This window comes from Tupaia chinensis, unplaced genomic scaffold (genome assembly GCF_000334495.1).
Source record: "Tupaia chinensis unplaced genomic scaffold, TupChi_1.0 Scaffold000671_1, whole genome shotgun sequence".
NCBI lineage: Eukaryota > Metazoa > Chordata > Mammalia > Scandentia > Tupaiidae > Tupaia > Tupaia belangeri.
This window is the reverse complement of record NW_006160193.1, coordinates 5,750,355-5,777,256: the sequence shown is the minus strand read 5'-3', so window position 1 is coordinate 5,777,256 and position 26,902 is coordinate 5,750,355. Positions and strand designations below refer to the sequence as shown.

General features: G+C 53.4%; 1 protein-coding gene across 7 annotated transcripts in view; it reads right to left on the bottom strand.

Moving 5' to 3' along the window:
- The window catches only part of PPP2R5C (protein phosphatase 2 regulatory subunit B'gamma), a 196,130-nt gene that overhangs the window by 9,794 nt on the left and 159,434 nt on the right, over window positions 1-26,902 (bottom strand). For 6 of the 7 annotated variants that reach the window (XM_027776359.1, XM_027776361.1, XM_027776360.1 and 3 more), the window contains 7 exons: window positions 24,520-24,579; window positions 21,764-21,872; window positions 19,890-19,943; window positions 10,333-10,503; window positions 6,107-6,234; window positions 3,318-3,419; window positions 1,252-1,324 (listed from right to left, as the gene is read on the bottom strand). In XM_027776359.1, the coding sequence (XP_027632160.1) occupies window positions 1,252-1,324; window positions 3,318-3,419; window positions 6,107-6,234; window positions 10,333-10,503; window positions 19,890-19,943; window positions 21,764-21,872; window positions 24,520-24,579 (697 nt within the window). The remainder of the gene's footprint in view (window positions 1-1,251; window positions 1,325-3,317; window positions 3,420-6,106; window positions 6,235-10,332; window positions 10,504-19,889; window positions 19,944-21,763; window positions 21,873-24,519; window positions 24,580-26,902) is intronic. The other variant, XM_027776363.1, reaches the window with a different exon arrangement.

Below are 26,902 nucleotides of genomic sequence, written 5' to 3'. Positions count from 1 at the left end.
GACGTGACCACACCAGGCCTGTGAGCAGACATGTGCTCTGCAAGGCTGCGGCTTTACGCTGTGTGCGTGGGGGGCCAGGTCGTGCCCCCTCGGCTCAGGGCAACCATGTAAGGCTGCCCGGACTAGGAATTTCACTAGCTTTCAGAACAAGTCTCAGCACTTAACTTCACTGGTGACACAAGCTCGGTCCCCTCCACCTCAACACGGCCGTCTTAAAGCAGCGCCTCCAGGCACGAGCACGGATACTGTGAGGACGCGGCTGCTCGTTTTAGTGCAATCAGAAACACACATGTAAGGGTATTGTTCAGTTTTTGGTGGTTTAAGTCTCCTCAATGTAGTTTTACCAAAGGGAAGACAGACCGGTATACTGTTAGATGGGAAGTAGGCACTGGAAATATTCACGTATCACTTTGCAATTAAATGTCAGAGAGACTGAAAAATCTACACACAAAGAGAGATAATAATTCTTTATGCACAGTTCTCACCCGAAGAAGTACACGCTGCACTAACATATCTCCAGCTCTGGGGAGTGAAGAAAGCGAGGACTGAGTGTGGCTGTGGTCAGACCAGCGGACGTCGGTCAGAGGCACTGCTGGCAGCGAGCCCGGCCCATCACTCGGACGGTGGAGCTGACCCAGAGGGAGCCCTCTGCGGCAGTGTGTGCTGCAGGGGACAGCGCTCGCTGCTGTGGCTCACCGGAGCACGCTGGCTCCCACGGGCACTCACTGGCCTGGGCAGGAAGAGGTTTCGTCGCTAATCTGGCACAATTCAGGGAATTCTTAATAAGAGGCTAAGCCCATACCTGATTTTAGGAAGGAGGACGTTAACTGCACACTTGACCTATTCCAAATCTACGTTCCTTTCTTCTAGGGTTGAGTGGATATTAAAGAGAGAGGAATATCATTTGAGCTACAGCATGGATCATGTAGGAGACAAAGCAGTTTACAGCCTTGGTCCAAAACAGAGGTGATGGCCTGGTTTTCTTTTTACCACAGTATAAGATTCATATCTTATTTAAAAAGCAGAGGGGAAAAAAAAGTCAATTCTGTGGTAAAAATGTTGAGGGACAAAATAAGTACTTGTACAAGAGGAGGGTTACAAAATCGAAAAGCATTTTTTATTGCAGATACTTTCACGTACAACGTTAGTAAAATTGATTTCCTTCCCTCCCACGACGAAGCCACGTTCCTATCTTAGAAAAACATTCAAGCAACACCCTGGCGGTTTTCATGTTACTCTCTTTTTTAGTACCTGGGGATTTGCTTTGGCTAGATTTTCTATTTTAACCCATGCTTCTTCTCGTTCTTTCATTTTTAGCTTCTCTCTGAAAAATAGTAAAATGTCATTTGTATTAGCATGATGAGTCACATTCAAGCACCTGTCAAAGGGTAAGGCACAGATATGCCCAGCGACACAGCCCTCGGCTCCCCCTGCTGCGTTCCGGGCCTACTCGGCAGTGTGGTCACAAGGTGCGCGACACGAGAGACGAACAAACACCAAGACTTAAAGATGAATAGGATAAAAACGCTAAAAATCTAACATGCATAAGAATTTCATGTTCTTAAAAAAACGTTATATGGGTTGAGCATCCCTAATTCAAAAATGTGAAACCCAAACTCTGAAATTTCGGAGTGCCAACGTGATACAGCAAGTGGGAAATTCCATACGTGACCTCACGCGACAGGTCAAGTCAGAACGCTGCAACACAAAAATACTGTATACGGTCACAGTATTAAGATCTCTGTCTAAGGCATGTATCAGACATAAATAAATTTCATGTGTAGACTTGGGTCCCATCCCCAAGATATGTCACTTATGTAAATATTCCTAAACCGGCAAAAATCCAAAATCCGAAACACTCTGGGTCCTGAGCATTTTGGATAAGGGACACTCAACCTCTGCAGGTGCCTTGTCTCTTCACACCAGGTCTTGCTCACTAGCTCTTCATGGGACCTATGTGGCTGTCCAGGCAGGCGAGGCGAAAAGAGCTGGCCTTATCAGTGGAAGGCCACCATCGTTCAACCCCTGGCACGGCTGACCTGAAACTCGTTGGGTGTGTGTGCCAAAGAACCTGAGCACCTGGCTGTCCGGGAGAAGGGACCACGTGTGACCAGACCTGTGCTTGTGTGCGCGTGCATGTGCGCATGTGCACTACTCTCCCTATGTCAGTGAGCACACACTCATGTTCTCTATCACAGATTAAAATGAAAAGGAATGGTTTTAGGAGCCGGAGACCTGGTCTGTCTGATTTCACTGTTAGAAGAGTCATGTGACCTTTGGTAAGTCCCTTGACTTGGACTTTTTTCCTTTTAAATCCAGAGGATTTTTTTTTTTTTCCTTTTTAACAAAAACCCTCAATCTTTTAGGCCCCTTCATAGAGTGAGGGGAGGAGTTGCCCAGGCAGCACTGCGCTCACGCCGAGGTGGGAAGGGGCCGCACGGCAGGGGGACGAGCCGGGACGTGCCTCAGTCTTGTCTCGCCCGCTCCGTCTACGCGTTTGCACTGCTCTCTGTGCAGGTTACCCAGAATACGAGCCCCACGGGGGAAGGATTTATCGGTTTATTCACTGCTGGACCTCTAGAACCCAAACAGAACCCGGGATAAAGCAGATGTCCAGATATTTGTCTAAAGAATGAACGAATGACAACTGGCCATAGACAGCCACACATTTCAAATCAGTCACTCAAACCTCGATCTACCTCAGCAGGTTCTGAGTGATGACAAGAATAAAATCTGCCAACAGTCTACACTGGACGCTGAGGGGGTGACGTGATTACTCGCACAGGTGGGGACGGGGCACCTTGCCGCCTAGACCATCGCGGGACACATGTGGGCTCTGAAGTCCTCAGAAGCTCAGGACTTCTCCAAGGACAGACCAGATCCAGAACACGCCCACGTCTGAAGCTCACGAGACTAGAACCGCCAAGCTCCGTGGAGGTGAGGGTTCTCACTCTCTGAATCGAACCTTCAGGCCATAATTCAAATGTCTGTCGTGGGAACCTGGACAATTACTGCCACCGCAGCCTGCGAGAGTTACCGAGGAAAGTAAAAGTCCTCCACGTTAATTCTCCACCGCACCTGCGCTTCCTGCGAGGACGGTCACACTAGTAATCCCGGGCAGAGGGGAGCTAACTTTAAACATCCGTGCTGTGAGAACTCTAGGTCACGAGGCTTTAACGTGCTTTCCAGTAAGACAGAACAGATTCTGCCTCAGTGAAGGGCAGCTTCTTTAGGACAAAACAATAAAAAAACCTTTTTACTGTTTTCAGGATGAGGAAACACGTCCAGGAAACAGCTCTGTGGAAGGGGCCACTTACTTCAGCTTCTCTGCTTTGAACTGCTGGGTGCAGTCGTCGAATAGTTTTTGGTTCATCTCCATGAAGAGTTTCAAGGCATTGTATATCAAGCCGTGTATCGTCCTAGGAAGAGGAGGGCACGGTGAGACTCGGGGTGCACAGCCTCTTCTCCCCACTCCCCACCACCTCCTCTTTCCTCTAGACCCTTAGCAGGCTTCTTCCCATCTCAGCATCTCCCTTCTCCTACGTCTCCTGCGCTTTAGGGTGAGAGAAGCCGAGGCCTCACCCGCCCGCCGCCCCCCGTCCGCCCGCCGTCCCGGGCCTGCTGCAGCACCGCACATCCGGCCTTCCCCTCGGCTTACTGCCCTCAGCTCAGTCCAGATGCTGGGACTTCATTAAACACAATTAAGACAAAATTATATGGGAACGATAAAGGAAACCTTGACTTCCTGCAAATGTCAGTTTCCTTTCAATCTTATCTGAGGACATAACTTGTTCTAGAGAATTATTTACTTTTATTTATCATTATTCTTTTAAATTTGACCAGAGAGAGACACACAGAGAGAAAGGGAAAGTGAGAAAGCACGCCATCCGGTCTGGGGCCCAACCACGGCCAACCACGTGGGAGCTCAGCGTCTTAATCACCACGCCACCTGCCAGCCCAGAGGGCGTAATTTTGATAATGCCACAGCAGAACTTTAAAACGTAGAAAGTAAAATGACCATAAAGCAGCACAGTCAAAACTCGGCTCCTCAGCTCTGACGCACATGACGGGGAGGACCTGCTGTCCCAGGGTCCTTCGGGGCTTTGGGACGGCTCCAGGCCCAGATGCCATCTGACTGCAGCCACAGAAGGGCGCCCAGAAAAGCTCAGCAGAGAAACTGCCTGGCAGAGCCCAGTCAGCCCCTGCGCTGTGTGGAGCAAGCTGGAAACAAACGTAACTCCCAGATAACTCTCAAATCGTAACTGCTTTTAGTCCATTTTGTAACAAAACTCAACTCATACTTAAAATACAGTTACAAGAACATTTCTGTGTTTGCGACGGGCAAGAGTGGAGCCGGTCCCTGACCGTGCCGGTTTTCACAACATATGCAATCATACGCAAGGGGCATGGCTCGCCTGCTGTGCTCAGTGAGCACAAGGTCAAGTGTCACAGAGGCGTGTTCAGAGCTGACAGGACGGCAGCCTCGTTCGCGCTCCCCGACCACTGCGCAGTAGCTCAGCCCTGCCGCCCGTCCTCACCCGCAGTGCTGTTGAGTTACGGAACTCCTACTGTGCGCCAGGCACGCTGTGCTCACCAGCTTTACCCCCACCCACCTGCACGACCATGGGACTTGCACAAAGAAGCACTCTACTGCTTCTACTTTTAGACGAGGATAGAGGCTGAGAGAGGGCCAGAGGTCCGACTCGCCTGACTCAGACAGCTCTACAGAGTAGAGCAGAAATGGTAACCTGGGCCGGTCCTGTAGCACACGGTTAAGGACTGCACAGAGCAAAGTGGATCTACCTGACTGACTCTGGTTCAAGTCTCAGTCCTGGCAGCTTGCAAAGCAGGCCAGGTGCACACATGTGCCCAGAATTCAGATGGAGAACTGGTGGGAAAGGACTGCACTGTGGCTGGGCCCCACCGAGGGGGTTTTCTGTCTGTCCGTCTCACCTCTTGCTGTAAACTCTCATTGATGATTATGACGCGCAAAGAGATGAACAGAGACTGAGAGAGACAAACTGATATTCATGTGTGTCTAAGTAACGTGAGTATTAAATTCAGGAATAAGAATTAACATGGCATCCCTACTGGTAGCTTCTTTTATTTTTAAGAGATTTTTGTTATAGGGCATGTGTGCTCACCATAGAGACAGAGAGGGACAGAGACAGAAATCACCTCCCGGGAGGATGGCCACGCTGCAATCCCTTCTCCTTCATTCACTTCCTGGGATTTTGGGCATGAACACACATGCACACGGTGTGAGTTTTAAGACGTCGGGTACAGGACTCAAACCGTGGTCGACTACGTGGGAGTCCAGTGAGGCAACCATCACGCCATCTGCTGGTCCCCACACCAGTGGTTTTTTTCAAGGTCTCAGAAGACTATTGCTGGATAAATCGATCTGTTCATCCTCATTTAGTGACACGAGAAAGGAGAGAAGTGCAAGTGGCACTTCCGACCTTGGCTGTGTCTAATCACCTGCTCTTCCCTGCATGTCCACACAGTGACTCCCATAGGGGTTCCCCAGTGCACAGAAGGCTCCTTAGGGCCCGTGTTGGTGTGCTCCTTAGGGCTGAGCTCCACAAACCACAGCAGCCTTGGACTCCTCCAGAGGGGGCTGAGGCAGAGGCTAGAGATGCCAGCACGGCACTGGCAGGGACAAATGTGGCTCTATGTGGCCTTGGACGGGGGATAAGGACGCAAAATGGAAGATCACAGCCACAGCCCACACTGCCACTTAATTTGTAGGTCCACAAAAAAACCAACAGCTTCGTTCTTTAACGCTCAAAATTGATATTTGAATTCTAATTGAAGTATCAGCAAAAATACAACATTTAAAAATGAACAGAGGCCCAGGCTGGTGGCGCGGTCAGCAGTAAACAGAACTGCACTGCTGGAAGGCACAGGGCTGACCACGGTTCAGTCCCGGTAGGCCTGAACACACGCCGTGTGCCTGTGCCCAGGGTCCCGGTGAGCTACAGGGCCAGGGACAGAGGAGCCCAGTGCAGTGTGCGTCTGTGGCCACCCTGCCCGGGTGCACACTGTTGTGAGTAAATGAGGGTTTAAAAAGCGACAGACAAGGAGACAGCCAGCTTGCTCTTACTTGTTCCAGTGGGTCTTTGAGTTGCGGTACAAGGACGGGAACATGATGGGCAGAATCTTGGCCGCGTTGTCGCTGATTAAACTCATGATGTACTCATTGTTCCAGTAGTACAGGGCTCGCTCGGCCACCTGGAAGACAGCGAGGGCAACACGTGGTTGGCGGTCACGCTTTGAAACGTTCCACAAGAACCTTTACTGTGAGGCCCCGGACGAGATGACGGCTGAGATTCGACAGCATTTCCGTGACTCCTGTAAACTCAAATACTTGAGGTTGAGACCTCAAAAACCCTTCGATAAAGAGGTAAGCAGGCATCACGAATCACAGTCACTGTCACTCATGCCAACACGGGCTGGATGCTAAGGACGCCAGTCACAGAGCTGTCCCCGCCGTCCACCTGCCCTCACCCACCCGTCCTCACGTGCCCACCCCCACCACCCCACCTGCCACCTCCCTGTCCACCCTTCCCACCTGTCCATTAACTCTGCCTCGCTTCTCTGCCCAGTCTGCGGTTACTATTGGCTTGTGGGAAAACCATGATGTACTTTTTAAAAATGTTTTCTGTGCAAAATGTGCCATGACTTTTGCGATGGCCCAGTAGGTCTCTGGCATGCGCCGAGAACCAGCAGGGAGCACAGGAAGCAGAAGCCCTTGTGCCTCCACGGAGCTTACACCCTGTGGAGGAGACAGGTGACAGCGGCTGTAAAAGCACCGGGGTGATCATTTATAGACCGGGAGGCCGCAGGGAAGGGGCCAGCTGAGCGCGGACGATGGGAGGACAGCAGGGAGTGAACGGGCAAGGTGGGGCAGGTGGGGCTGAGGCCAGAGGCACACCCCAGGGCCGGCTTGGTGGGAGCAGGAGGGGAAGAAAAGCCACTGTGAGGGTTCCCTATTTTCATGACTAAAATCTCAAACCTCAAAGCTGAAAGTTAGAACCACTGGCACCCGCACCCCTGCACCCAGACCCACTGTTCACACCTCTGCCGGCTTGCTCCCTCTGTTAACAGGGCACCGGGCCTGGGCTGCACGGCGAGTGCACTGGAGCAGGAGGGGCTTCTCCACGTCGCCGCCCACCCGCCCCGACAAGCTGCAGAAGTCCAGTGCGCTGGGAGGCCCTGAGCAGAGTGGGGGCATTTCTGCCCCAGGAGCTGTGGCCTGGAGACCCCGAGGTTGCGCTGTGGGAGGGGTGGTGCAGGGAGCCTGGTGTGCAGGCGGTGCCAGGCTCAGAGCCAGGCCCGCATGGAGAAAGCGAGTGGGGTGCGCGCTGCAGAACGGCAAGCGGAGAGCAGAGTGTGAGTGAACCGGGAAGTCGGGCCGGCGTACAGCTCCCAGGACAGTTTTTTTTTTTTGAGAGGTTTTTGCTATAGGGCATGCACACTCGCCAGAAAGACAGAGAGAGGCAGAGAGAAAGCGAGAAATCACCCCCCAGGGGGGAAGGCCATGCAGCAATCCCTTCTCCTCCATTCTCCTCTTGGGATCTTGGGCACGCATGCCTGCTCAGCGTGAGTTTAAGCTACCGGGTCTGGGACTCAAACCGTGGTCGGCTACATGGGAGTCCAGCGACATAGCCATTACGTCAACTGCTAGTCCCTCCCAGGACAATCTTACTTAGGAGGGCATACCTGTGTGCTAACGGCATCTGTGCCCCTATCCGGAAATATATCTGGAGGTAATATTTAAGCCGAAATCAGAGAACATAAACTTAAGATGCTTTACAGTTTTAGTTTTGCACACCCCCCCTTCAGCTTTTAACATCTTCAGTCTTTTCTTTAATGGAGAAAAACCTAAATATTATGAGCTGGGCTCATGTGCGTGTGGAAGAGATTCTGGCGCGCCCTGGCTGCCCTGGGTCCGAGCAGGAGCACAACGTAACATGGGTTCGAGTGTGGTCTGAGTGGAGGAGGGGTGGGTGGGGTCTTCGCCCATCAGAGGCTCCGGTCGCCTCAGTGCCCTGCCGGCTCTTTGCGGCTGAGGTAGCCCATGGGAAGCCAGGCCTCGGTGGGGACGGCTGGGCCCTGATCACGGGGCTCCTGGCAGCTGTATGGCCACACTCGACCTTCCCCACCAGCATTTCTCGCCCTCGGGTCCCCTCTCCACGCTTTTATTAAACACGATGGTCTTGCTGGACACAGTCTTCCCTGGGGCGTGTGACGCTGCCTGTGTCAATGGCTGCAGCACGGCTTTGCTGGGGAAGAGGGCCGAGTCTTCAGAGGCCTTCGGTGACTCGTCCCACTGCTCTAATGCCTGCACTCTGGTCAGTGCCCTGGGCTGCTGGCCCCTAGTGTCTGGGGCGTGACACTCATTTCTGCCAACTGCTCACATCGAAAGTTTTGAAAAATGCTCATTTCCTAGTTCCCAACGTGCAGTTTCTAAAGTAAGAGCAACCTGGCTGCGCGTGACGCAGAGGAGAGACGAGGCGGTTTCCTTCCTGACGGACCGGACCCGGCCGCACCTGACGGCCCCATCCACACTCAGAACTTGGGTGTTTTCTGTCTCTTGCTGTGCTTTCGTGACCGAATTTCCTGGTTTCAGTAACCTCTTTGCACGTCCATCTCGAAGAGTCAGTTGGGAGGTGCCCACGCCTGCCCCGCCGTGTCTCGAGCAGCTGGCGGCGTGGCTGTGCCAGTGCAGTCCCTGCTCCGAGCCGCCGGCGGCCAGCAGACTGCGAGGGCCTGTGGTCTGTGCCTGGGCCTTCGCCTGCCCACGGTGAGTGCATGGCCCACGATGCCCGCTGATGCGGAGGGAAGGGTGGCGGGGACGTGGGACAGAGGCAGGCGGGCAGACTCTGGAAGAGGTGAAGAGCCAGAGCCGGTTTGGAGGGGGAGAAGGAAAGGAAGAAGGGACAGCGGACAGCGGCTCTGACTCAGGCAGCCCTCTGCGGTGGCCGAGCGCCCAGTCTGTCTTGGAGACCAGACCAGCACAACGGTGGAGAGGTGGGACGTCTAGGAGGTGAGGAGGCTGCTGGGCTCTGCCCTCGCTAACGGGGAAGGCCATTATCACGGGAGTGGGCTCCTGGCAAAGACGGCTCAGCTCTTCCCCTTTCTGTCTCCTGTCCCTCTGGCCCTTCCACCTCCTGCCATGGGGTGACGTTGAAGAAAGGCCCCACCAGATGCCGGCGCCTCATTCTTGACTTTCCAGACTTCAGAACCGTCAGTGACACACATTCCTGTCCATCATGAATTACCCAGTCTCTGGTATTCTCTCATAGCAACACGACAGACCAAGATGCCTCCTTATAAAAACTCTGGTAGTGATAAAACTCAGGACTCTCAATTTTTTTCTTTTTTTGGAGAGGTTTTTGTTATAGGACATGTGTGCTCACCAGAAAGATAGAGAGAGACAGAGAGACAGAAAGCGAGAAACCACCCCCCGGGGGGATGGCCATGCCGTAATCCCTTCTCCTCCATTCTCCTCTCGGGGTCTTAGGCACGCATGCACACGCATCCGGCGTGAGTTTAAGCCACCGGGTCCAGGACTCGAACCGTGGTCGGCTACATGAAAGTTCAGCAACATAGCCATTACGCTAACTGCTGGTCCAAGGACCATTGATTTTTTTAATAGGTAAGAGGAGATAAATTTACATAATGTCAGAAATGAAGGGCTTATGAAGGGAGAGAATTTCAGAGCCAAAGATTTTATCACCTTATTATGTATTAATTATTCAGTTGTAGAAAATAAAATTGTATGGATTTGAGAGCACATTGAACATGATCATAAGGTTCACAGAATGATCATTTTAAATTATTCCTACTGAGAAAAAATGTTTTCAGGGACCAGCAGATGGCATAATGGTTACATCACTGGACTCTCACATGGCCGACCACAGTTTGAGTCCTGGATCTGGAGGCCTGAAACTCATGCCAGGTGCATGTGCGTGCATGCCCAAAATTGCGGGAGGAGAGTGGACGAGAAGGGTCTGCAGTGTAGCCATCCTTCCTGGAAGGTGATTTCTCATTTTATGTCTCTCTTTCCAGTGAGTGCACACACCCTATAGCAAAAATCTTTCAAAAAAAAGAAGAAAAAATGTTTTCAGCAATGGGGACAAATGATCAAAGCATGTTTTTCAGAATGAAAGTTTCAGCATTTTACCATAAGGTCCAATTAAAGTGAAAACTTGGGTTTGGCCTCCAGATTACGTGGGAAGCAAATCATGACCAGCTACCCATGGAAACCTGGGGTTTCAGATGAACCTTCTGGAGAACGTAACCATCTCCCCGAACCCTGCATACCTGGAAGTGTGGGCTGGAGACACACTTGGCTAACTGCCGGAACAGAGGCTCCATGATCTTCACAAATTCGGATGGCTCGATGACGTCTAAAATTTCTTCTAATTCGTTTAAGAACATTACTTCTTTTGGACTGTGAGTCTTTGGCCAGTATTTGAGAAGTGCCATTACCACCTGCAGAAGAAACGACGCACAATGTGAGCCCAGAGGCCCCTCACCAGGAGGTGAGCATCTGCCTTCCCACGGCCACGCCACTACGGAAGACCACGCTGGCTTCCTTGGGGTGCTGACGTGGTGCACTGCTGAGCGAGTCTCTGATGAGGAAAGCAGGTCTCCTTGCGCATACTTCCGAGTCACCATTCATATGACCCACTGTTCTCTAATCAACCACCATTTTTTTTTTTTTGGAGAGATTTTTGCTATAGGGCGCGTGTGCTTGCCAGACAGACAGAGAGACAGAAAGCGAGAAATCACCCCCCAGGGAGGATAGCCACGCCGCAATCCCTTCTCCTCCATTCTCCTCCCGGGATCTTGGGCACGCACGCACACGCACCTGGCATGAGTTTAAGCCACCGGGTCTGGGACGCGAACCGCGATCGACTACGTGAGAGTCCAGCAACATAGCCATTACGCTAACTGCTGGTCCCCACTACCAATTTTTAGTAAGCATTCCTTTAAAGAAACAAAAAGGGGAAAACAAAAGATGAAAACAAAAAATAAGTGATGAGGGAACTGAGCGCAACTAAGAGCAGTGGCGAGAGCAGAGAACCAGCGGGTTCGTGTGTGGACGTCAGTGTGGAAGCAGCCTGCCCCGAAACCACGGAGACGGACACACGCCGCCCGTTTCCTTCTCAGACGAGCTGAGCACCGTGTGCGTTTCCACACGAGCACGCAGGCACGGGCACGCATGGGTGGCGTTTTCAACCACGTTAAATGTATTGGAAAGAATGGAGTGAACTGAGCTGGCGTTTCCAAGCCAAGCCTGCAGTGCTGCTGCGGGGCCTGGAGCCGGCGACCTGCTGCTGTGCACACACTGGCCTGCAGCGGGCGGGCGGCAGCAGAGGCCTCAGCGAGGACCACAAGGACTAGGAGCGTCCGCGCCACCAGCTCCCGTGAGGCACCTGCGAGCGGACTGCAGGTCTCCTAACTCGTGGGCTTCCTGCTGCGCAGCCTTCTTTTCTTTTCACACCCCTGTACTTTCCCAGCATTAAATACTGGATTTGACTCAGCGCATAGCACTAGGTCTAGAGTTTAGCTGACTTACTTCCAAAAAAAGTACAAAGATCCTGGACAGGCTTTACATCAGGCCCACAGACACACCTGCAGGCGGGACCCTGCAGGTGCAACCTCTTCCTGTGAGGTGGCCTTTTAAAGCAGACTACCAGAAGGTATGTGTGTGCTGGCCAGAGGGGGCAACAGTCACGCTGCGAGCCTTTTCGCCCATTTCTCCATCTCGTTAGAATTCTGGGCATTTACACACAAGCACCTGGCGTGTTTTTCCAACTGCCAGGGCTGGGATTCGAAGTGTAGGCATGTGGGACCTGCCTTTTAACACACTTAACTGTTGAGCTAAGGGGCAGGCCCCACAAACTGGCTTTTAAGAAACATTTCTCTAGAATAATCCTTCCGTAGCGTTCTGGTGTCTGGGCTCCTGGGAGGTCTTGCATGATCACGACTCATCACGCTCCAAAGTCAGGCTGGTCTTTGGCCTAGCAGTTAGAGTCAGGGCCCGCACAGCCAGTATCCTGGACCCCGGCAGCTTGAAAAACGCTGCACGCGTGTGGACCAAATCCTGAGGGGATGGAGGAATGAAGAAGGGATAGTGGCCTGACCAAGCCCCACTGAGGGCTGCTCTTCCCCTCTTTCCTGATTGTCCTCAGCAAGTGCACGTACCCTTTGGTGATTTTAAAAAAACTTTCAAAATTTATAAAACAGAAAGTGCTCCTACTTTTGCAATCTGACATAAAAAGTCTACAACACAATCATCTTTAAAAGGAGTTCGTTAGTTCGTTCTTTCTAAATTTTTAAAAATTTGCTACAGAGCATAAGTGCTCTCGCTGGAGAGAGACAGAGAGAGAACACGCACCCCCTGGGGGGACGGCCACGCCACAATCCCTTCTCCCCCATTCTTCTCTCGGGACTTTGGACACACACACGCACCTGGCGTGTTTTCCAAGCCACTAGGTCCAGGACTTGAACTGAGCAGTCGGACATGTAAGATCCAGTGCCTTAACCATCATTGCCACTTGGCTGGCTCTAAAAGGAATTATTTAAAAATGCATCATTTAACGACTTCCTCTCTATTTTTTGCTCAAACTTATTTAATAGCCATTTATTGGGTGCCTGCCCAGTCTGCGTAGGAGCCACTGTCAGAACACGGCGGCCGCAGCCGTCTTCACGGGCCAGGGCCCTCCCAGGAGAAGGCACTCACCTGCGGTGCTAACACGCTGACTGAGCGGCGCCGTCCCCGCCAGGCGTTCTTTCTGAAGTCAAGGTCACACCACGGCCATGGCCTGTGACCTGGCCCTTCGGTGTGTGGCAGGGTCCTGCCAAGAGGGCGTGTGCTCGGGGGCTGGCCCTGGGGGCCGATGGCCACTTGCAGTATGGTGCTGCTCAAGGCCTGGGCCTTCCGTGGAGACTCAGTGGGACGCCAATGCCCTGGAGAGGGCAGGAGAGCCAGGGGCCCTGGCCTCGAGTCCTGGGAGCCCTCTCCTGTGCTGGCGCTCCAGGGAGGACAAAGAGTGGCCACCAGGGGAGCACGGCCAGCCACAGGGCGGTGTGAGGGTGGGCTCAGCCCCCTTCCGTCCCCTAAGCCGTCTACGGGCCTCTGCTCCCTCCCCACGGCCAGTGCGCTCAGGGTGCCCGAAGGTCGGCACGGAGTGCTGTCTGCAGGGCCCTGGGGCACTGACTGCCCGTGCTTTGGGGCAGCGCATCCCTCATCTCCTGCCATACTTGGTGCGCTGTGCTCCGAGACGGCGCGTGGACAGCAAAGGCCCTACGGCTGCCTACAAGAGCCCCCACTGTGCTGGCTACTGCAGACGGCACGACGGCCCACGCACATCATAGGAGTGTCAAAGGCAGGAAGGAGCCAGGGCGAGGCCTGTGAGCTCTAACGTAGAGAAGTGGCGCTTGCCCTCTGCGCCCGGAGCGCTGCGTTATCTGTGCGCAGGACTGGGCAGCTGGCCGCCTGGCATGAAGGTGGCCCAGTCCCACGTGGCTGACTGCCGGCCGCCTGGCATGGTGAAGGTGGCCCAGTCCCACGTGGCTGACTGCACAGTCTGAGTCCTGGACCTGGGGACTTGGAAAACACACCAGGCGTGTGCCCCAAATCCCGATGGGAGAAAGGAAGAGAAGGGATTCGTGCAAAAGTGGGGTTGCTTTCTCACCCCTGCCCTGACTCTGGCAAGCACGTGTACCCTCTGACAAATTAAAAAAAAAAAAAGGCAGAGGGACTGTTGGAGGAAAGATGGGCTGGGTGCGCCTGCGGTCCTTGTGCTCACACCACATCAGAATCTGGCGTGAGGCATTTATGGAGGGACCCATGGGTGGCATGGCGCCTCTGCCTTCTTTTAGACAAGGGCAGCACAGAGCCCTCACTCCCGCCACGTCACACTGGCCTCGTCATTCACGGTGATGTCTATGCGCTTCACGGCTTTCGTAGGCCTGGCATGCGGGATGGCTCCTTGCTGAGCTCTCGCCAGAGCAGGGCTCAGGCCCGCGGGTCCGGCAGGGCAGGGGCAAAGACAGGTGCTGCATGGGGGGCTGTGTTGGGTGAATACCCAGCCTGTGCTTAATAAGGCGAGGGGCCCCCAGGCAAACGCCGGCCCCTACCAGAGCAGGAGAGTTACACGCACAGACAGCCACGGAGGGAAACGCAGCACACACTACGGCCTTCTGTGTCTTTCTTTCCCCTTATTTTTTCTTTTAAGATTTTTGCTATAGGGTGCATGCACTTGCCAGAAAGACACAGAGAGAGACAGAAAGTGAGAACTCGCCCCCCCAGGGGGAATGGCCACACCGCAATCCCTTCTCCTCCATTCTCCTCTTGGGATCTTGGGCACGCACGTACACGCGCCTGGTATCAGTTTAAGCCACCAGGTCCGGGATGCAAACCACAGTCGACTATGTGGGAGTCCAGTGACATGTGACATAGCCATTACGCCAACTGCTGATCCCTCCCCCCCTTTTATTTTTTTTTGGGAAAATAAGGAAGGGTGGGGGAGATGGAATTCCTGCACATGCCTTTCTCTAGTAAGAGCTGAGTCCTGTCATTTGGGGAAGAACTCAAGGATTGAGCAACAAGGCACGTGCCACTGCGGGGACACAGGTAAGACCCCACTGGGGCTTCGATTTAGACAGGGCCTCACCCTACCATGGTGCTTGCTTCAGCCCCTGGCTCGGGTCGTGGGTGACTGTTACGCCGGGTCTTTTTCAGACAGGGTCTTGCTATGTGGCCTGGGCTAGCTTCAAGCCTGTGATCTTCCTGCTTCAGCCTCTCAAGCTGCTGGGTCTACACCACCATGCCAGGCCTTCGGGTTGAAATAGGAAGTGAACCTGGACCTCCCAGTTGCTCCCAGCCTGAGAAGCACAGGGTCTTAAAAGGGTGTGCCACTGTGGCCTGGGCTGCCCGATGGACTTATTATTATTATTATTATTATTGAGAGGTTTTTGCTATAGGGTACATGTGCTCACCAGAGAGAGAGAGAGAGAGAGAGAGAGAGAGAGAAACGGAGAGACAGAAAGCGAGAAATCACTCCCCAGGGGGGATGGTCACGCTGCAATCCCTTCTCCATTCCCCTTTCGGGATCCTGGGCACGCATGCACACGCACCTGGCATGAGTTTAAGTCACTGGGTCCAGGACTCAAATTGTGGTTGACTACATGGGAGTTCAGCGACAGTCATTATGCTAACTGCTGGTCCCTGGACTTTTTATTATTATTAATAAATGATTGCTTATCCAGTAACACACGCATTCCATCCAGGTAGGGAGGATAAAAACGACACATTCTCACCATAAACTTCAGTACCTCGCTGTGCTTGATGCTGAGGTCTGAGCAGATGTGGTGCATTTCCTGGGAGGCTTCTAGAACCACAGTTGAGGCAGAGGTATCTACAGATCGGGGGACACCCAGGGACATGGCACTCGAGACAGGCTGGCAGGCGGGACTCAGGTGTGCGGCCCTGCAGCCTGTCAGCTCTGCGGCCAGCAGGGGAGTTCTCCTGAACTTGCAGATGAGATGGGGCGTCTACACACAGAATTCAAAAGCTGGAAAGCAAGCAGAGCGCTCTCTTGCGGCCTCACTTCCAAGATGACGAAGAAAAGAAGGAACAACAGCTGTGCCAAAAAGGGCCGTGGCCATGTGCAGCCGGTTCGCAGCACAACTGTACGCCCAAGGATAAGGCTATTAAGAATGTCACTGGAAACAGCAGAGGCTGCAGCCGTCAGGGACGTCTCCAGAGCAAGTGCCCTTGACGCCTGCGTGTACCCTGAGCTGTGTGAAGCCGCATTACTGAGGTTCTAGAAGCTGGGGAGTCAGGACCCGATCTCGTGCGGCTCCAAGGACCAAATGCTCCCACCTCGACTCAGACCTGAGGGTGCTGCCCTTGCCCTCCACCAGAGCCCAGGTAAGGAGCTGAGTCTTTAAGGACTGAAGAACTGCCCTCTGGCAAAGAATAAAATACAATTATACATTAAAAAACAAAAAGAAAGCAGAGAGCAGAAAACAGTTTAACTCGGGAATTCGGTACGCAGAGTCTCTCCTGTAGTGGCCAGGAGGTGGTGCGGACAGTAACGTAAGACGGGCAGGGTCCTGGTTCGTGTCCCGAGACCTACCGGGACCGGGCGGTGTGCACAGGGGTGCCTGTGACGGCGGCATGCAGACCCTGCCGGGGCTGCCCCTGCCTACCTCAGAAAGAAACAGGTACAACTTAGAAATATCCCACCGAAGAAGCTACAAGCCCACACTAGCACTGTGAGAGCCAAGAGGGCAGGAAGGCCTCGGGGGTGCCGTGCCCACCCTTCCTTGTCTAACAGCAACTTTACAAGGGTAAACACTGGGGCTGGCACCTGCGACTGACTTTGCTCCTCATAATAAAGACAACCCAATTTAATTATGAGCAGTGGGTTTCAGCAGATATTCCTCCAGAGACAGTACAAACGGCCAATAGACACACAAAAAGATGTTTAACGTCACCAGCCACCGGGGCACTACCAATCAGACCACAGTAGATACTGCTTCCTGCCCTCCGGGACGGCTGCACTGAATGAAAACAGGGCCCAGCCGAGAGGGCACAAGTGGCAGGGCACTGCAGCACGATGCTGCGGCCGTAGGGGAGGCCAGGCTAGGGTCCCTGGTCGACCTGAACTGGCCAGCTACCTCTGTAGTACAGCTGTGAGGGACTCTGATGGAGGGACCTTGTCAAAGGTCCCCATCTCCTTCCCTTCCTCTCTCATGAAATAAACTGGAAACACACACACACACACACACACACACCCCAAAGCAAGTAGAGCCCAGCAGGTGGCATGGAGGTTAAGGTGGCTGTACGTGCAGTTAAGAGTCCTGGACCCGGTGGCGTGAAAATCACACTGGCTGTATGTGCACGTGTGCCCAAGGTCCCCAGAGAACAGGGAAGGGACTGTGACATGGCCATCTCCCCTGGGGGGATTTCTCACTTTGTCTTTTTGTCTCTGACTGCCTCTGTTGAGCACATGTGCCCTACAGCAAGAAACCTAACACAAAACAAAACAAGCACCGGCGAGGATGCACGGAAACTGGAACCTTTGTGCGTAGCTGGCAAGAATGTAAAATAGAGAAGTCACGATGGAAAACCATGAGGTGGGGCCTCAATAAGCTAAACACAGTCACCACATAATTCAGCAATTCCACGTCTGCACACAGTCAAAGCAATGGAAAACGGACTCGACAGACAGTGCTCGTCCTGTCCACAGCAGCCACCACCCCCAACAGCTAAAGTGCAGAAACGACGCAAGTGCCCCCTGGTGGATGGACGTGGGTATACACACAGGAACGGCCCAGCCTCAATCAGGGTGCCATGCTGACACCTGATAGGACATGATGACCCCCCTCCACGACATTATGCTAACCGGAATAACCCAGATGCAAAAGATATGCTATGACTCCACTTACATGAACTACCTGAGGTAGTCAAGTTCCTGGAGACAGAACACGGGTTCTGTGTGCGCAGGGCTGGGTGGGGCAGACGGGGAGCTATCGATGAATGGGTACAGTTTCTGTCTGGGATGATGACCAAGTATAGAAATAGTAGAGTTGTATGAGGTTGCGATGACTACCAGGTCAAGTACTTAAAATGACACGGTTAATAAAATTATACTTTTTACCAAAATGTAAAAAAAAAAAAAAGTTATATACCAGAAACCTTTGAAATGTATGCTTAAAATGGGTAAACTGAGGACTAGCAGTTAGCGTAATGGCTGTGTTGCTGGACTCCCATGTAATCGACCGCAGTTCGAGTTCCGAACCCAGTAGCTTGAACTCACGCTGGGCATGTGTGTGTGCCCAAGATCCTGAGAGGAGAGTGGAGAAGGGATTGTGGCATGGCCATCCCCCCTGGGGGCTGGGAGTCCACATGGGAGTCCAGTGACGTAACCATTATGCCATCTGCTGGTCCCAGCCTCCTCCTTCTTTTTAATTATTTAATTGCCAGAAGGTGCATTTGCTCATGAGACACACAGTGGGAGCCTCCCCCAAAGCAAGTAGAGCCCAGCAGGTGGCATGGAGGTTAAGGTGGCTGTACGTGCAGTTAAGAGTCCTGGACCCGGTGGCGTGAAAATCACACTGGCTGTATGTGCACGTGTGCCCAAGGTCCCCAGAGAACAGGGAAGGGACTGTGACATGGCCATCTCCCCTGGGGGGATTTCTCACTTTGTCTTTTTGTCTCTGACTGCCTCTGTTGAGCACATGTGCCCTACAGCAAGAAACCTAACACAAAACAAAACAAGCACCGGCGAGGATGCACGGAAACTGGAACCTTTGTGCGTAGCTGGCAAGAATGTAAAATAGAGAAGTCACGATGGAAAACCATGAGGTGGGGCCTCAATAAGCTAAACACAGTCACCACATAATTCAGCAATTCCACGTCTGCACACAGTCAAAGCAATGGAAAACGGACTCGACAGACAGTGCTCGTCCTGTCCACAGCAGCCACCACCCCCAACAGCTAAAGTGCAGAAACGACGCAAGTGCCCCCTGGTGGATGGACGTGGGTATACACACAGGAACGGCCCAGCCTCAATCAGGGTGCCATGCTGACACCTGATAGGACATGATGACCCCCCTCCACGACATTATGCTAACCGGAATAACCCAGATGCAAAAGATATGCTATGACTCCACTTACATGAACTACCTGAGGTAGTCAAGTTCCTGGAGACAGAACACGGGTTCTGTGTGCGCAGGGCTGGGTGGGGCAGACGGGGAGCTATCGATGAATGGGTACAGTTTCTGTCTGGGATGATGACCAAGTATAGAAATAGTAGAGTTGTATGAGGTTGCGATGACTACCAGGTCAAGTACTTAAAATGACACGGTTAATAAAATTATACTTTTTACCAAAATGTAAAAAAAAAAAAAAGTTATATACCAGAAACCTTTGAAATGTATGCTTAAAATGGGTAAACTGAGGACTAGCAGTTAGCGTAATGGCTGTGTTGCTGGACTCCCATGTAATCGACCGCAGTTCGAGTTCCGAACCCAGTAGCTTGAACTCACGCTGGGCATGTGTGTGTGCCCAAGATCCTGAGAGGAGAGTGGAGAAGGGATTGTGGCATGGCCATCCCCCCTGGGGGCTGGGAGTCCACATGGGAGTCCAGTGACGTAACCATTATGCCATCTGCTGGTCCCAGCCTCCTCCTTCTTTTTAATTATTTAATTGCCAGAAGGTGCATTTGCTCATGAGACACACAGTGGGAGCCTCTCATGGCACAATCCCTTATCCATCTCTCCATCCGCTCAGGATCCGGGGCATGTACACACAGCCAGTGTTGTCCAGCTGTTGGGGCTGGAATTCGAACTACAGATGGTCACTGGAACTGGCTCCTTTAAATACTAGGCTTCAGGGCCGGCCCTATAATAGCTTTTTTATTTGTTAAATAAAGACAAAATGCCAAAAAAATTAGAAATCCCAACACTAACAATTCACTTGATTCAAGGACCATACAATAGTAACTTGGACAGAATCGTCTTCGTGCAGCAGCACCTCGGCCGTAGCTACGGCTCCTCTAAGCCCGTCAGGTGTGTGCGCGGCTGCACTGAAGCGGAGGTGCGGGGTGCACTGAAGGCGGTGAGGGCAGCAGGGACCAGGCGGCCCTCATCACACAGTAATTACCACAGCATGAGCCTGCAGTCGAAAACCTTCAACCCGTGAAGGAAACCAGTGTGTTTTCCCGGTGTTGTAACTAAAATCGAAAAGTTCCAGCAGTGCTGTGGTCAGGCAGACGCACTGCAGGTCTGCACTGAGTGAAGCGCGCACCTTACGCGTGGGATAACGGGGCAGGCCCAGCCGGAGGGCGTGTACTCACCGGCTCAGTGAGGGTGCTGTCCTTCTCTAAAAACTGCACCACGCAGTACGCCAGCTAAAAGGCAAAAGGAGAAGGTGTGACACTTCATACATGGAATCTCTGCTACGGCCCTGCTAGTCACCACGAACCACCTTCCTACGGAAGACAAGGCCTGGACAAGGCCTCTGAGCCACCCACACCATGGGCCCCACGCGAGGCTCAGCCGGGACTCAGAGGGGGCCAGGACAATGCTCGACAGATCGCTCCTCCTCCATCACCTGGTAGACGAGATGAGGAAGCTTGCGAGACGAGGGATAAAAAGGTCGGGAGTCTTAGGCCAGTGGTCCTCGGCCTTCCTGGCACCAGGGGCGGTCCTCGTGGAAGACATTCCCTCCAGAGACAGGGGTTGCGGTGAGGTTGGGCTGGGGGGATGCAAGTGTACCCCGCTTCCACCCTACCACGTGTGATGCACAATGAATGGCCACACAGTGGGGTCTGTGCTCCCACGAGAAGCCAGTACAGGGATCTATAGGAGGCAGAGCCACGGGGCAAGCGGCTGCAAACACAAAGCTTCACTGGCCGCTCACCTGCCGCCCACCCTGTGCCCAGTGTCGGGGGCCCCAACAGGCCATGGGCCAGCGCTGGCCCATGGTCTGGGAGATGGGGACCCTGTTTTAATCCCGTCGCTAAGTCAACTCGTGTGCTAGGTGAAGGTTTTCCTGGTGGTCCTTTTGGAGACTATAATGAGTAAGTAATTTAGCAGCTAAGAAAAACTAGGTGAAAATCTGGTTCTCTATCAAATCTCTCAACTACTTATTTATTTTTTAAAGTTTACACATTTCTTGAGAGATGGGTTGGAAGAAGGGGAGACAAGGGCCCTCAACAGGGTCCTAGGCTATGATGCCCCCAACGTCCAGCCAGCCAGGATCACAGGCAGGTATGTGCCCTGCAGGTTCGGGTCGACCCAGGCACTGACCCGAGAGTCCACGGGCTCCCAGCTCTGCGGTGTGTTGCGCTCACCACTGGGATGCCACGGCTGGGCCTGAATGATCAGTTTCTGCGTACAATTAATGTGATCATGACCTGGCAGGATGGGGCGATATGCCAGTTAATAACAATCAGAAAAGCAAGTAAAATATCTCCCAGGACGCCGACGTTGTTGGACTCGACAGTGCGCTTTAGGAAATGATCCCATGCCACAAACTTCCAAAGCAAGGCCTGGCAAGACAGAGCCCACGTGCCTCTGAGCTCATACGGCGGGCTGACCGCTCGGCACCAGGCCCCATGTGAGCCAAACACACGGATGCCGGTGGGCGTCTCCTCTCCCTCGGCAGGCAGGGTCAAGGAGCACCGAACATCCGGGCAGAGCAGCCGACCAGTCAGGGCTCACTCACTCACAGGTTTTCATACCGCAGACTTCTGTAGTTTTAAAAGTCCACAGCATTTTTGGGGCCAGCAGGTGGCGTGGTGGTTAAAGGCGCTGGACTCCCACATGGCCGACCATGGTTCAGATCCCAGACCTGGTGGCTTCCTTTCTCACTTTCCCTTTCTTTCTGTCTCTTTCTGGTCAAATGGGAAATAATAATAAATAAAATAATTCTTAAACAAAAAAGTGCAAACGTTTTTCTCCGTTGGGTGTTTCATTGGTCATGGACCTACGGTTTTTTCCCAAGGTAAAAAGGTAACTACTAGGTTCTAAATTACACTACAGAAAACTTCCTCATGATATATTTTTCTCAACTTTTTTGTTTTTTAAATTGCTGGAAGATGCATGTGCTCACTTGTTACCAAAATCAGTGATGTGACAAAGGAGGGAGAACCCTTGTGGCAAAGGCTGGGCTCTCTCTGCCTCACACCCCCCACGGGGAGGGCAGGTTCACACCAGCCATCCTTACCTGGGGGTGGTAGACACTCAGAGACTTCACTTTGTGCAAAGGGAGCAACACCTTCAATAAGAAAATCTTGTGCTCTTCTTTCAGTGGTAAGGCAAACCCATTAATTATACTGTGAAAAGAAAACGTGTTTGGTTTGAATATTCACAAAGTCCAGAACTGAAACCAACATCTTGCTGTTTTTCTTTTTTGTTCTTTATTCTTTAGTTTGCTATGTGTGTACTCACTGAAGAGAGACAGAGACAGACAGAGAGAGAGGGAAAGTGAGAAGTCACCCCCAGTGAGTACAGCCATGCCCTAGTCTCTTCTCCATTCTGCTCTTGGGATTTTGGACATGCGCACACATGCATGTGGTGTGTTTTTCAAGTTTTAGAGTCCAGGACTTGAACTGTGCAGCTGGCCATGTGGGATCCAGCTACAATCTCCACACCATCAGCTGGTCCTGGGTTTTTGCTTTCAACATAAAAACCAGCAGGAAAATCCCAGGCCATCAGCAGATTTAACGCAGGTTAATCACCTTCAAGGAAGCATAGGTGTCTTATCTTCGTAAGCACGGGGTCATCTGAAATTCTGGGCTGACAGGATATGACCCAGAGCTGCCGGAAACAGCCAAGGAGCTCCTGGGACAAACGCCTCAGACAGCGCCAGGAAGTCTGACAGCCTGGGGAGGACACAGGTGCTCTCTGCTGGGCAGCACCCACTTTTAGGAATTCCCATTTTTGATTAAAAATTAGCTAGGAAGTGCCCCCATCTGCAGGACAAAGGTCCTATATGTGGCCTCCAGGCTGAGGGTTTTTGTTTTTTTTTTTTGAGAGGTCTTTGCTATAGGGCACATGTGCTTGCCAGAGACAGAGAGACAGAGGGACAGAAAGTGAGAAATCATGCCCCCTCGGGGGGATGGCCACACCGCAATCCATTCTCCTCCATTCTCCTCTTGGGATCCTGGGCACGCGCGCACACATGCCCGGAGTGAGTTTAAGCCACCGGATCTGGGATTTGAACCTCAGTTGACTATGTAGGAGTCCAGCCACATAGCCATCACACCAATTGCTGGTCCCCCAGACTGAGGTTTCTGGCCCAAGTGTCACTGCGTGTACACGTGGGTCTGTCAGGCACTCACGTTTCCGAGTGCCACAGAAGCAGGGGAGTGTTTCTAATGTGGCCCTTCCTTATTCACTGTCGCAGGCACAGGGGGCTGCAGAAGGTGAGGGCCCCATCCAGGTGCTAGCGGGACAGGATGGAGGATGAATGAAAAGCAGGAGCTCCGGAAGCTGAGGAGCACAGGGGCTCTGAGCAGCCGTGGCTGGCAGGCTGCTTTTGCACAGCTGGCCCCGGCCTCCTTGCAACAGCCTGGGGGTGTTCTGGCAGGAGGCTGCAGGCGAGCTTGTGGTTTGCAGAACCAATTTGCCCGACTTCTCACTGGCCCATCCTGGGAGGCAGGAATCAGGAGTGGGAAAACGAACCCACACAGAGCTCAGTGCGGACTAATGACCTTGCAAGGACAACGGAAGCAGTCGGGACAGTCTCTCTCAACTGCTGGACAGGACAAATTTACCAGGGTTGTCCCAGAAGAGACCGTGTGTCACCTGAGAGCACTTGCTGGGTTCAGGGAGTCTGAGGGCCTCTTCCGCAGGCTCCTCAGAACCTTGAGCTGCCAGTCGCACTAAGCCCCCGAGGGGAAGAGCATCCGGTTTAACCAGCAGGGAGCTCTGAGGGGCTCTGGGAACAGAGGGGTTAGGAGGTCTAATACAAAGCCTACAGGTTAGCAATGAGAAAAAGGACAGCAAGCAAGCGCGGTACTTGGATTAGAAGGAACTGTTTGTAAGTCTACACAGTAAAGACGACAGGCCAGAAGGAACGTGGAGTGCACGTCTGGAGACCCCGGCGATGCCTGGACCCGCAGGGGCACTGAGTAGGCGCAGGCTGCTTTTCCCTGAACCCTGAGCCCTTTGGTAAGGGCTCCTAAACAGGGCTCCTTTATAACGGCCCACCACAGGCATCGGCGACAGCTGCTGTGACAGCGCGGTGCCACAGAAGCTGCGTGAGCGTGGGCTGGCTCTCAGAGCACCCTTCTGGTGCTGCAGGTGAACTGCGACTCTGCAAAGCCAAACATGGATAATGGGGGGCTACGGTATCAGCATCTACTCCACACCCCAAAGGTACAAGCTGTTCTTACTCCTTCCTGATAAAAACCTTCCTTGTAGCTATTTTTAACAGTGCTCTTGAGGAAATAATTGAAACTGTGTTTCCATAGTAATGACGACGAGGTGTGTCAAAGTAGAATTCCACATACTGAACCAGAGAACAGGAGACTCAGAGATTAGTCATGCGTGTGTTCTAATCCAGAGCTCAGGACCCTTCCTTTAGGTAAAAGCTTTTTTTTTTTTTTTTTTTAAGAAAGATTCTCACGATAGGGTGCGCACTTGCTGGAGACAGAGACAGAAAGTGAGAAATCACCCCCACCCCCAGGGGGGACGGCCATGCCACAGTCCCTTCTCCGTTCTCCTCTGGGATTTTGAGCACACACGTACACGTGCCTGGCATGAGTTTCAAGTTGCTGGCTTTGGGACTCGAAATGTGGCCTCCATGTGTGAGTCCAGCGACGTAAGCATGCCACCATCTGCTGGTCCCCCTTGGGTGCAGTCGTAAACTCGTGAAGCGGAGGATTTACCTGGCCTTGCATGCACTGATGAACCGGGTCCCTCTGGCATGTGGCATGTCCCACCCACAGCCACTTCACATCAGGAGCAGAGACTCACCTTCCCAGGATTTCCAGTAACTCTGCTATGCCATTGTGGTGTTCTGTTTCATAAATAAACCTAGAAAAAAGCAATTTGTTCATCAGGATTAGACACGGAAATAACGGCCGGAAAGACTAAGAAAGCCGTGCTCTAGAACCGCGAGTGGGCAGTGGCAAGCCCACGGCCCTGTGAACCCCTCAGGCAGCTGCGTGCTGCCCCAGGCTGCCCTTCTGGAACCCGACGCCCCTGAAAGCCTGCGGAGGCAAATGCTCCCAGGACAGAGCCCTTGCCTTGCCTAAGTTTCCCCAGTATCTTGTTTTGACAAATTTCAAACATCTAGAAAATTTGAAAAAATGTTTACAGCCAGTTCCCACATTTCAAGCACCCAAGTTTGACCATGAAGCTTGCTCCACCTGCGTTAGCACGGAGGCATCGTCTATCCATCCTCCCTCCCAGCCATGGGTCTATCTTGCTGCATTTCAGCCGAAGTCGCCGTCCTTCGTAACTGTAAAGCAACAACGACTTGGCACAGCCCTGCAACGGGAGGCCATCTCTGAATGCCTCTTTGGCCATTCTGTCACCTCCCCGCCAGCCTGCAGCCCCACGCTGTGGCCAGGGCCACTGTTCTGCAGCGCCAGCTGCCCTGGCCCTGGGCTCACCGTCTCTAAGAAGTCTGCCCACTGTGCCCACCACGCACGCCTCCAGAGAGCTGCTGGACCACGTGCCCTCCCGCTGCAGCCAGTCTCCCTCCAGACGGAACCCCTGTGCAGGCAGAACAGAGACGTCCCGTCGCCGTGTTCCCAGTGCTGGGACCAAGCCTGGCATCAGCATGATGCTTAAAGCATGTCTGGTGAATAAATTGGGGACAAGGAGCGGGAACAGGGAAGTGTCAAGCAGCAGGAGGACATCCTCCCCCAGAGGAGTTCCCCAGAAACAGCCACTGCTGCCCCACACCCTACGTAGGTCACGCAACGGTCTGCGAGGGGTGAACCGTGTCTGGCTCGGCTCCTGCCTGTGGGCCGGAACTACTCTCAGAGGTGGCTCTAACTGGACATGAGTGTGAGGATTAGGAGAACTGATCCTGAAATTCCATGTTTGGGGTCCACAGGGTGAGGACCTTAAGGTAAAGAGCAGGCCAGCACCTGCCGATGTGAGAGCTTTCTGAGGAATGGGGCTTACATTTCTACGTCCCAAACGAACGGCACCCACTGGGGTGCTGGTGCTCGAGAGGGGCCCCGCCCCGCTGGGGGCCGAGAGCTCTTCCCAGTGGAAGCCGGGAGGGGTAAGGAACTCATCCAGAACATGGGCCTGCAAAATGGGAAGGGTGGCCTGAGGCCAGAGCAGACAGGTGAGCCCTGGGGTTCCGGGCACCGGGAGGCGGCAGTGCAGGAACACGAGGAGCTCGGCCAGAGCCTGCGAGCCGGCAGGGACGATCCTGCCACCAAACCTGGCACCCTGGCAAAGGGCACCCACGTGCGGGACCCCAGGGGCCCCGCCCGGCGCCGGGGAGCCGGCAGGGACGATCCTGCCACCAAATTTGGCACCCTGGCAAAGGGCACCCACGTGCGAGTGCACGGGCGGAAAGTGCTCACACTGCTTCCTGCCAGCCTCTCTGCCACCCTCTCTGAGCGCGTCAGGCCCCCGTGGTGTGTCCACTTTGCCAAAGGCTTTAGGTCACAGAACCTGACCTGAAGGCTCCCTCGTTTCACTTGTTTTATCTGAAATACTCGGAATTTGAGTTCAGTGCAGCCACGCAGTGTCAGTGTCCTGTGCCCCTCGTGTGCACACGGTCACGGAAGCACCTGGGCGTGGGGGCATGCGGCGCAGCCTCTCCAAGCGGACTGACCCCGGGTCCGTGGGCTGCTCTGCTCCCTCCCCGCCAGCGTGACACCGCAGCGGGGTGGGAGGAGGCTGTAGCCTGGCCACTTTGCCTTCCTAAACCAACATCACCACACTGCTACCGACCAGCTCCCATTTTCCAATTACAGTAACCTGATTTAAAGTTGGTATAAGAAAGAAAAAGTAAGGATATTTCTCTATCCTCTTCCAGAGGGAGACAGAAGAGGAGGGCGCCAAATGGGAGGGAGGCTCAGACGGTTCTCCTGGAGGCCTGTGTGCTTTCCACTCCTTCAGCAAAAGAGGAACCGGACCCCCAGGGCCTGGGCTGGAACCCACTGTGCTGAGAGGCCTCAATCCCCGTACGAGGTGTGGGACACCTGCACGAAGAGGCGGGATCTGCGACCTCCCGCTGCAGGACCTGCGCCGTCCTGGGCCCTGCTGTGAGCAGTACTGCGGGCAGAAGTGACGACCAGCCCCAGGTCAGACCCGGGGCACTGGAAGCAGCTGTGGCCTGGAGGAGGGGCCACTACCTGTGGGCCCCAGGCCCTGAGGAAGCCCAAGC